This window comes from Nematolebias whitei, chromosome 14 (assembly GCF_014905685.2).
Source record: "Nematolebias whitei isolate Nwh7 chromosome 14, NemWhi1, whole genome shotgun sequence".
NCBI classification, from domain to species: domain Eukaryota; kingdom Metazoa; phylum Chordata; class Actinopteri; order Cyprinodontiformes; family Rivulidae; genus Nematolebias; species Nematolebias whitei.
The window spans coordinates 38,341,849-38,353,303 of record NC_056511.1 but is presented as its reverse complement, the minus strand read 5'-3'; the positions used below and the strand labels follow the sequence as shown (position 1 = coordinate 38,353,303).

At 46.9% G+C, this 11,455-nt stretch overlaps 1 protein-coding gene across 1 annotated transcript in view; it reads left to right on the top strand.

The window, feature by feature from the left end:
• LOC119420293 (claudin-15) overlaps window positions 1-11,355 on the top strand; it is a 23,677-nt gene extending 12,322 nt beyond the window's left edge. The window contains exons 3-4 of the mRNA XM_037687682.1: window positions 9,686-9,819; window positions 11,170-11,355. Of these exons, the coding sequence (XP_037543610.1) occupies window positions 9,686-9,819; window positions 11,170-11,355 (320 nt within the window). The remainder of the gene's footprint in view (window positions 1-9,685; window positions 9,820-11,169) is intronic.
• Window positions 11,356-11,455: the final 100 nt, after the last annotated feature.

The following is an 11,455-nucleotide window of genomic DNA, read 5'->3' as shown; positions in this document are numbered from 1 at the left end:
TTTTTCTCTCTTAGGCTGGCAAAACAGTCACAGGGAAAGACAGCTTTTACCCACCAGGGAAAGAGCTATGTTTGGCAGCGGCTACCGCAGGGATATAAAAACTCTCCTAATGTATTTCAGTCGGTCGTGATGGACGTGCTCAAAGACTTAGGCGCCACAATTTACATCGACGATGTGTTTATCGCAGATGACACGGAGGAAGAGCACCTGGAGAGGTTAGCTAAAGTGGTGCAGCGAGTCACAGAAGCAGGGTTGAAACTGAATTTGAAAAAATGCCAGCTTGGACAGTTCCAAGTTAATTATTTAGGGTTTCAAGTGACAGCAGACCTAGGACTCTCAGAAGGGTATAGGGAGAAACTCGAACAAATTCAGCCTCCTGAGTCAGAGAACGACCTACAGAAGATCTTAGGACTGTGTAACTATGTGAGAGATCATGTCCCTAACTATCAGAGATACGCCAAACCACTGTATGCCTGCCTAAAGAAAAAAGAAAATGACAGTCAGTTGAACAGTAAGAAATTATGGGTCTGGACAGCAGAAAATCAACAGGACTTAGAAGAGCTTAGGAAAAAGATTCAGGAAGCAGTAAGGCTGGAACCAAGAAGCCTAATGACAAAACTCATAGCTGAAGTCAGCTGCGACAGTGATGATGCCATGATAGCCGTGAAGAACGAAAACGGTGGATTAGTTACTCTATGGAGTTACACCTTGACTTCAGTAGAGAAAAAGTTTCCTCAAGAAGAAAAAGAGCTAGCAGTGCTTGCTAGATACTGGGGGACATTAAAAGATTTGGCCCAGGGGCAGCCTATTAGAGTAGTGACACAAAGCCAAGTGCACAAGTATCTCAGAAAAGGGACAATAGAAAGTACCAAGGCTACTAACACAAGGTGGGGTAGATGGGAAGACATTCTGTTAGACCCGGATTTGGAGATAGGCCCTGCACAACCAGTGAGTAAAAAAGCAGCCAAAGAAGTGCCCGAAGAACCGAAGCAGCACGACTGGACTCTCTACACAGATGGATCCAAAAAAGGGTCAGATCAGGTAGCACATTGGGGATTTATCCTCAAATATCAGGGGAACGAGTGCTGCCGTAGAAGGGGGAGAGTACAGGGTAGTGCACAAACAGGCGAAGTTACGGCAGTACTCGAAGGACTGCTAGAACTAACTCACAAGAAGATAAGAACGGCTAAAGTGGTGACAGACAGCCACTATTGTGCACAAGCTCTAAATGAGGATCTAGCCATCTGGGAAGAAAATGGATTTGAAAGTGCGAAGGGCAAAGTGGTAGCTCACCATGACTTGTGGAAGAAAATAGCTGAGATCAGGCTAAATCTGAAGTTAGAAGTAGAGCACCAGAAAGCCCACACTAGAGAGGGAAAATACTGGCAAGGCAACGAAGAAGTTGACCGCTATGTACAGCAGAGAAAAATAGTCTTTGTCGGGATCGAGGAATGGGACAGAACCTCCGAAGGTCGGAGGGTCCCAGAGAAGTACGTGGAGCAGGTTGTACGGAGCGTGCATGAGGGTCTAGGTCATGCAGGCGTACAACCCACACGTAAGGAGTTGGAGTGTCAGGAGCTCAGGATCCCGTTGAAACAGGTCCGCAAGGTGTTACAAAACTGTGATGTATGCGGTCAATACAACGCAGGAAGGCGAGGACACCGAGTGGATGGACAAACCATCAAAAGTACCACACCATGGGGCTCAATATGCATGGATGTAGCTGGGCCTATGGGAGTTACAGGCAAGAAAGGAGAGAAATACCTTCTAGTGCTAGTAGACTCGATGTCAGGGTACGTGGTGGTAAAACCAGCTAGAAAAGCTAATGGCAACAGTGTTGTTAGTATGCTGGGACAAGTCTGTGGGTCGTTAGGAGTTCCAAAAGAGTTGAGAACCGATAATGGGACACACTTCCGCAATGCACAGGTGGATCACTGGTGTCAGACTTTTGGGGTCATGCGCGTTTATTCGCCTCCTTACACACCTCAAGCCAATGGAGTAGCAGAAAGAACCATAGGTTTAGTCAAAAATTGGATAGCTAAAAATGCTAATACCAAAGAATGGAGTACTAAAACTGTGGAGATAGGTCAGGCCTTGAATGACAGGAGAAGAGCTGGTAGACCCTCCCCCTCAGAAGAGCTCAACCAACGATGGTTTAGCACGCCTGAAGTTGGGCGGAGCTCTGAGGATAAAGAGGAACAGTCAGACTCCGAGGCCCCATTCAGGGTAGGACAGAAGGTGTGGGTCAGAGCACAGGATCACCCATCAGCAGTTGCAGTGAAGCCTAAATATAACACCACAGACAGAGTGAGAAAAGTGTTAGATAAAAACACAGTTGAGCTAGAGAAGAAAGGGATCCAAGGAATAGAGCAACTGAAGCCAGTTCCTAGCTAGTAGAAACCAGAAACCAGAGTATGGCCACAGAACCAAGCACCATGCTCCCTTATATTAGACTGGCCACTATATGTGGGGGAGTGATACTAAGAAGAACAGTCTCAGGGCTTTGGACGGGTAGGGCCTTGAGCACATTGGAATATGCAAAGAAAGGATACCTGTCAAAAGAAGGAGAAACCTTCAGGTGGAGCCTGCAGGAGAACAATTGTACGCTCTGCCTGAAACCAAGTGGATTACCCCTTCTCTGGGAAGGACCAGGGATGGAGAAGCCCATCAAGCCTAAAACAAACAAGATGGACGCACGTCAGCTGCAGATAAAACCTGTAAAGGTAATGGACGCATTCATTTGTGGAGAATGCAGGATTACCACATTACCTCGAGCAACTATCATCACACAATGGGATATAAGCGGCAAAGGCCCACAAGACTGTGCATGCGAGTGGGATGGCACCGAAGTAAAATACTGTTCAGCCTGTGATACACAGATGGAGGAAGGCCAACTGCTGCACTCTGAGAGGGCAATGGGCTGGCAAGTAAGGAGGTATCACAGTCCCCTCAAATCTTTCAGAGCTCAACTTGATGAAGATGAAACCAGGGCCTCGGAAGGATCCCTGACCGAACAGCAGTATGACCAAGAATTCGTCTACAGTTCTCTAAAAGTAACACCTTCAGCCCCACTACTTTATCCAGAACTAGGAGAACTGGATGGAAGAAGAAGAAAGCGGCAGCACAGGAAGAAGATAAATCCCGGAGAATTGCTCGAGCAGGCTGTACATCAAGCCTGGCCTTATGATTCTTCGAGGGGTAAGAAAAGGAATGCCCCCCTCGGTACTCAGCAGTTTCCCTTAGTTTTTAGAGTACTTCGAAACCAAACAAGCGCAAGGAGCAAAAAAGAAGAGGCGGGTGTGTTACCTGACGAAGAAACCGGCGAGGCTGGACAGAAAGGCTGGACAGGGCCCTGGGAATTAACAACATGGGCTCAGCTGATTACGGAAGTAATTATGAACCAGGAAGTCCCCCTAGTGCCCCTGCCAGACGTCCCCCGAGAGACCGGAACCAGATATAATAACTTGTACTATTGTACTACTAGTCTGGATGGATGGGCCAGGCATGAAGCTAAACCCATGCAGAAAACAGTTGAATTCTTGGTAACCCCTGAAGCTTGGGAGAGGAACGGAGTGCTCCAGATCCCCGGAACTGCTGCACAGAGGGCAGGAACGCCCACAAAGCCCGACTCCACCCAGAGGGTTAAAGTTTCCGTGCAGATGGTCATTGCACCATACCAGGGAGTGTACTCGGTCGGAGCTGAGGTATACCCGATCCGGGAAGAAGGAACGTGCCTGGTGGGAGCCACAGCCCACCCAATTAAGGAATACAAAAACTGCTCGGAGGAGTCAGTAGCAAACAAAACTGAGAAGAAAGGACTGAAGAGTTGGGCCAAAAAAAGCGTTCCAAGGAAAATGGAAGCATGCGGACAAGAAAGCACGCAAGTAGGAGATAAACAAGGGGTCGCTGGACTCATCGCTGGGAGCAAGAAAAGAAAAGGTAAAGAACCTCTAAGAAAAACAATAAAAGACACGAGCCACATCTGGAGAAAAATAGGACACGTAAAACAAGTTAGGCCTATTGAAACATGTCGTGTTAAAACCAGTGCAATAGCAGCCTTACCAACATGGAAATATAAAGTAAATGCCTTTAATACTCAAAGTAGCCATACAACTGAAGAAGAAGTGCAGAATATGTTGTTTCAAGCACCCGGAACTGAGATGTACAAACCGGCCCTGCTTGTGAGAGGCCAAGTGGTGGAATTAGACAGACCAAAGAAGGACTTTTCAAACTTCCTGGCAAAAACAAAAAATTATTATAATTCACATCTGCAAACCTTTAGAGAAGCAGATCTCACTAGAGCTAGCCACAGAGTTCCTGGCCTAACCCTGTTAAGTGATAACTTAAAATTCCCATATAACCCTAGTCCGATGGGAACACCATGGATCTTTAATATGGTCCAAATGGAGATAAAGAATAAATCAGTTACACTCAAGTGGGGACCAAACTATGAAGAACCTCACCAAACAGAATACTGCGAGATTTCGCTGGGAGGACTGATAATCTGGGCTACGAGCCCAACGCTGAGAACGAAAATCAACAAGAGAATAGCGGAACCAGAACGAGTGGTGATTGAAAACACCCAGTTACCCCTGAAAATGTTGTATGATCGAGTCCAAACTCCACTTGACAGGTGGGGTTCACACCCCACACGAGCGGCTAACAGAATAAAAGTATCTTACAGAGGACACCCGCTGATCAGCCTGACAACAGCGCTGACAGAGATGGGAGAAGCCTACGACCAGCATAAGGCCGCAAGAGAGGAGCTGGTGGAGCGAGTAATGGGAGAAGCAATGGAGAGATATGGTGATTGGGATGAAATGATCAGCTATCTTGGCGATCAGCTTGAGCCAATGGAGGGTCCCCTAGGAGAACCCTCTGAGTGGTCAGTCAGACAATGGAAGTGGGTGTGGCGAGGATTAAGACCGGACTTACACCACCCCTCACCGCTCAGTGTAGAACTTTATAAAGGGCGAGTAACAAATAGAGATCCCAGAGGATCTGGAGCCGAACAGCCCGCGCATCCAATCTACCAGAAGACAAGATACCCTAAGCGAGCATGTCTGGTTGCACCTTCACCAGGGGCCCCGTACGTGAGGAAGATATTATAGACTCAAAACCCCTTAGTGCTGGAATAACCAACGTACTGATCCAGTGCAGACAAACTGGCTCGACAATACCAGCTTTAAAAACTGCAAAAGACATAATTTGGCTCGATGAACCAGCAATTGACTTCCTCAAATGGGAAGACCCTACGAGAAATTATTTCTACTCCAATCGCCAGTACAAGAGGCAACCTCACCTGGACGATCCCCAAATAGAACAACATTCAAGGCAAGTGTACCTCCCTAGATACGACGCCCAGCTCCAACCTTGCCCACCAACATCCCCATGGATATTTAACGTGGTCTACCTGACCCTATGGGGAAAGGAAATAAAGCTCCGATGGGGACCCAATTACCACGAGCCATACCAGAGCAGATATTTCGAGGTCTCGATAGGGGGAATGATAATTTGGAGTACAAGCCCAAGAATGGTGAAAGCCATCAGAAGACGAACAGATGACCCAAAACGGTACGTGTTTGAGAATCAAAATTTGCCTATAAGAATTATAAGAGATCGGGAATATACACCGGTTCACGATTACAGTCCTTGGATAAGAAAGGCGTACACAGTACATGTCCTATACCAAGATAATCCCCTGATAACACAAAAAGAGACATTGCAAGAACATGGTCCAACTGTACTTCAATATTTAGAGGCCCTTTGTAAGGCTCAACGGAAAATAACTGCAGGACCTAACTTTCAACAAAGTTGGGACCTCTACGGACCCCAACCTGAACCCGAAAAATGGCTGGTGACTCAATGGAAATATGTATGGAAAGGACTACAGCCAGAGCTGCCACACCCCTCTCCTATATATCAAGAACTACTTAAGGGACGAGTGTCGACAACCCACAGACACTCAAAGCCGAGACATCGAGGACAAAGGAGCAAGGGCCCCTCTCGAAATGATTCACATGAGAAACAGAAACTCCAACAGTGATGATCCAAATAGCGATGAAAGCGATGATGAAGCGACCCCAAACCGACCTATGGACCGTCAAAGGATTACGATTTTGGATAAAGCAACCTGCCTGCGAATCCTCCTGCGGGGACTCGTAGTGTTAATAGGCTTAGCAATGTTGTTGGTTATCTTATACCAAGCCGGAGTCAGACCCTGGAGCCTGACACATGTGGCAGTTGCCCATGGAAAATCAAAATATGCAGACATGAACTGTTGGGATATCGATACACAGAATATTTCCTTACCATGGAACCCGGCAAAGAACATCCAGAACCAAATAGCAGCTTGGAATAAATTGAAGAAAGAGGGTCATCAGGCCTGGATGAACAGACTGAGAGTCACGGCAGGATGGAGCGAGGCTTTAATGGCCGGAAACCTAACAGTAGCAGACCATTCCACCGACCCAGAAACTGACGGACCCAATTGGGTCGTCACCAATCTAATGATACTACCAGAGAAAAGAGTCATCGGAATAGCAATTTTGAAAGAGCAGATCAAACGATCAACAAGATGTAACTGGATACAGCCCCAGGACGGAACCCCTGAGTGGCACTGCGATTGGATATGTCGACCGTTGATTGGATTAAAGCATCAAGGCTACTGGGACCGAGAAGTAATTCTTCCGGCCCCACCTAAAAACGACAGCTGCCAGGCAATTCTCCCTCGTCGAGAGTTCTGGGGCGACATCCACTTAGATTGTGACCGAATCCCCCCTCTTATTCAAAGGAATCGCACAGGTAAATACCTGAATTCGACCACTAATAAGGTAATTCACACAATACGATATGAAAGAACACTCAAGAAAAATGCTACAGACTGGGGGTCTAATAGGCGCCCTACACCGCCTCCCCATGCCACAGTCAAGGCCAAAACGAAGCTCCAATTGCATCAATACCAAATAATAGAGATAAATGGGAAAACAATGATCGCCAGACCTGACCTGTTAGAGCAATGTATGAAGACCAAAGTGATTAAGTTACCATATTGTTTTTGGAACTTATATTCTGAATGCCAAACTCAAAATTATCTACCCATAACTCCAGTACAGAATCAGCGTTATTATTACTGGAGTTGGGCAGCCATATTTCACCCACATAATGCCTGGCATGAGAACTGGTTGAATGCGACATTACCCTGGGTCTGGATTGCGACTGGACTGCCTCACTTCGAAGGTGACTTCGTGGAGGGGTATTCCAGGACGTCTGAGGGCCTCATGGGACCGTATTATACAGACATGTATGTACAAAAACTGCCAAAACCAGATGAGCTTCTCAATGCACCTAAAGGCGATTTTGACAAAATAGACAAATGTGTAGCCGAGCGGATTTTTCTTAGTCTTAACAACTCGGTGTGGCAAAGTAGTGGAGCGTCGCCTAGATGTAGATTATGGGAGACAGAGGTCGCCGTTATGTCCACCTGGCGATATGATTGCTCAGAATTACGTAGACAAGAAACGGTTAAAATCTTGCTCCAAGCATGGCATGAATATCATCAACGAGATGACTCTAGAACATGGTGGGGGTTCCAGGAAGAAGAAATTAGAGAATGGGTAGCGCCATGCTTGCAACTTTCAAATAACTACTGGATTAAGTATCAGTATTTGGCCACGGTCTATTCTAAAGAGCAAGACATATGGGCCAGTCCCCTGTATAGACCGGATAGGTATGTTAGTCCCAGACCATGGCACATGACTTGTAATAGGGCAAAAACACAATGTGTCCTTACATTAGCTCGAAGGCCTTGTGGTACGATACCAGGATGGGAAAGCTACTGTAAGAGTTATTATGGATCTGAATACACCTTGCACGCAGCACAGGTAGTGTGGAAAAAACATAGCGGCAAGTGGAGACGATGGGTACCTGAGGGTCACTGCGAAGATAAGATATTAGGATATCAGCTTCACGCCAGGAAACAAGTTCAAGGAGTAATAGTCCCCTTTGTCTCAGATTCAATGATAGCTTTAGTAGAAGGCCACGCAGTGAGACGCAGCCTGTGCTTGGGCAATGAGATAGAGGGCTATGAGTGGGTAGGCCCAAATAAAATCTACTCGAATCTCACATGCCAGTATCCAGAGGAAAACTGGAAGAAATGTGGCACACAGGAAGATGAACACACTTGCGCATGGTATGAAACCGTTAGTTACACCGTTGGCCGAAAGGTCACAGAGGTGGTGAAAGGCGTAGGTGAAGTAATCAAAGAGGGTGGAGAAACGGTAGAAGGATGGATAGTTAGTATCTTCCTCAAAGTATGGCCTTATTTGTTAAGTGTAGTCGGGATAGTAGCCGCTGCCTTATTAGGTAAAGTATTCTTACGAGAGTGCCTCAGAGCCGGATGCCGCCCATGGAGGAGGAGCTATAGGCCACCCCCATCAGAGTAGGGTGCGGCTCAGCCTTAAATTAGATAAACAGGGAAGCGGCTTAACTCTTACCCCGGGAGCAGTAAAGAGCAAGGATCAGGACAGAAGCAATTCAAAAATCTCTATGGACAATCAAGACGACTGCATGTCTCATACTCCAACCATCGATGTGAGTATTATAGATTGGGAGACAGAGACTACAATGACCCCAAATCTTACCATTTTGTCAGAATGTCCAGCCTATTTTAATGGGAGCAATATAGAATACTTTTTAACAATGGTTGCATGGATGTGCTACTGCCACACCGGAGACTGGAGTAAGGAAAGGTTGATAAGATTTCCTGTAGCAGTTCAGACTTACGCTAGAGTGATAGTTTCCCATGTGATACTCAAACGACCTGAAATATCGCCTCATTTCTTTGTCACTTATCTGTTAGGAAGAATCAAACTCACCTACCTGCAGAAGATTATAATTTCAGCATGGCTAATAGAAGATTCCATAGTGATTAGCCTTGAATGTGCGGCAGCGCTTACTCCGGTACCAATACCAGTCACGAGCTGTGGAGGTACCACAGGGAGAATTGTAGCGACCATAGTCGAAGGGACAGTGGCCGTGACGGTGTTGGCAAATATGCTGTACCAGACAGTATCCTTGCAACCACAAAACAGACGAAAATGGACCAAAAAATTGGCCATGTTAATAGGATGGGGTCTAGTCTGGGGAATTTGTGCAATAGCCTATTGGGCCAGCCTCTGCACCACAATGCCTATAGTGGTGTGGATGATGACCTATGCCGCTATCTTTAAGCCAAGACCTGATCCAGCTCCCCCTGCACCGGTGGGGAGCGAAGGCCGCAGATTCTCAGGAGGATAATGAGACAAGCCAATCTAACGAGATAATGACAGAAGTAATCAAATAACCAACAACAGCTTTACCCCTCCCCGCCTTTGCTAACTTTTATTAAAATTTTAAAGATTGATTTAGTGTTTAAATGTTATTTTTCTCTCTTATTATGATTGATTTTATTTTTGAATTATGTGAACTCGAGGTATCATCGGTCTGGTAAATGCTCAATGGATAGCTGACGGCCTGTATAGGCCCAGCAATACGAAGTTGAGTGTTTCAGAGACACGATGAGGACCGAGAGTGGAAGCAGACCTTGATTTCATTGTTATTATTTTACCATGTTATATTACATGTACTCTCTTTATAGAAAGCATAAGGAGCAGAATGCAGATCCTGTTCTACATCCTGACCACAGCAACAGTCTACAGCAACTGGGCGTTCGCTTTCACAGCTCCGGACAAACTCGTAGTAACGACAAAAACCGGAGAAATCATCCTCTGCCACTGTGAAGCGAAAGTGTACGACCACGAGCAGATCCAGAGGATTAGAGTAACCCCTTGTGGTGACGTATGCAAAATCCAAAAAATAGAAACTGCAGGGCAGGATAAATACATTAGCGTTACTTATAGGGAATACGGCATCTCGAATACCTCAGGATTACTGTTACCTGGGTACTGTGATTGGAAAACCGTGATCACAGCCCAACAATTAAACCAATTGGAAGAGTGGGAGAAATTCATTACCCGCACCTATTGTGGGATAGCCAGACGACAGGGCAGAACCACCCTTTATCGGTTTAAGAAAACCTCACTCTAAAAAATAATTAAGGGCAAAGGTTGGACCAAATAAGCCACAACGGTCAAAATGCAGAATCAGCGCCCCAGAATTTCAACAGCAATAGGACCTCAAATGGTCTGCTGCTATTGCCTTTTGGGGTTGGAAGATACCCGATTTCTATGGGCCGTGGGTCCAACCTGGTGGTGCCAGGGCTGCCACTCTAAAGTTATAATTGCAACTGGAGTACATGGTATTTTGGTCTCTGATGAGCCCGCCAGTCTTCCTCAGGTGTCGGCAGAAGAGTGCTGGGAGGTAGAGAGCACCTGCAAGGTCATCTGGACCTCGGCCGAGGGCTCTGAACCCTACATACCTAGAATAGCCATCCCTAGGAGAGCCACGTATTACCCAGTAATAGTAAAACTCTGGGAAAACACAAATAAAACTATCAGGCATATAGCCTACCATCTGGCCACAGGGTTGCCGTTGGTTCACGGCCCCTCCTTTAGGGTCACACAGGAGCCCCGAGAGCTCACGTCCTCATCTGCCACGGTCATTCTAACGGCAGGGTTGACAACTAGCCCCCCGGTAGTCTCCGTGCCCATGGTAGTTAGGGAAGAAGGTAGACGAGCCAGTGTCAGTGTCCCTACAACCCCACCCGAGATAGCCAGCCAGCCCCAAGACCCAACTAATGGCCCACCTGACCTTTTGCCAACTACATCCTATAATGAAACCGAGCCCATGGAGGTAGAAATGTCCCCTAGAAGGTTGTCTGAACATCCATTAGATCATAACGATCTAAGTCTCCTGGAAAATTACCTGGATGACTTTGACAGATATTTAAGTAGCGAGGCGAGCCGATCCGGTCCTCTGAGTACCGATGGCACGGCCCTCACTGACCCAACCAGCCCATCTGATTCTGAGCCTCCAATCTTGACACCAGAAGGCTTGACCCATTCAGAAACTGCTGAATCTGAAGGGTTACAGGTTGCCCCTATGCGGCTGAAACAGCTTCGTCAGATGCCTATTTTAGTTGCCATAACCCCACAAGTTAGGAGGCAGGTCATAATAGAAAACATTACTCCTGTAGGTTCACCCCTTGTTGAGATCCCACCGACCCTCCAGTCTTCCAGATCGGCTGACCTAACGGAGATCAGCCCAGCAAGTCATCCCGCTGTCCCGGCCCAGGAGGCCAGGACACCCAGAAAGCGAGCGGCGCCAGATGAAGATCAGGCGGAGCAATCCACTTCGAACGCAGACCTGGACAACATGACGGTGGTTGACTCCTGGGAGGGAGAACAGGAAGGCTAGGTTACAACGAACCTGGTGCAAAAGAGGAGAAAGATCCGACTTCAAGAAGGGGGTGTCAATAAACCAGGTGTCTGTAGTGGTGACACATGAACAGGCCACC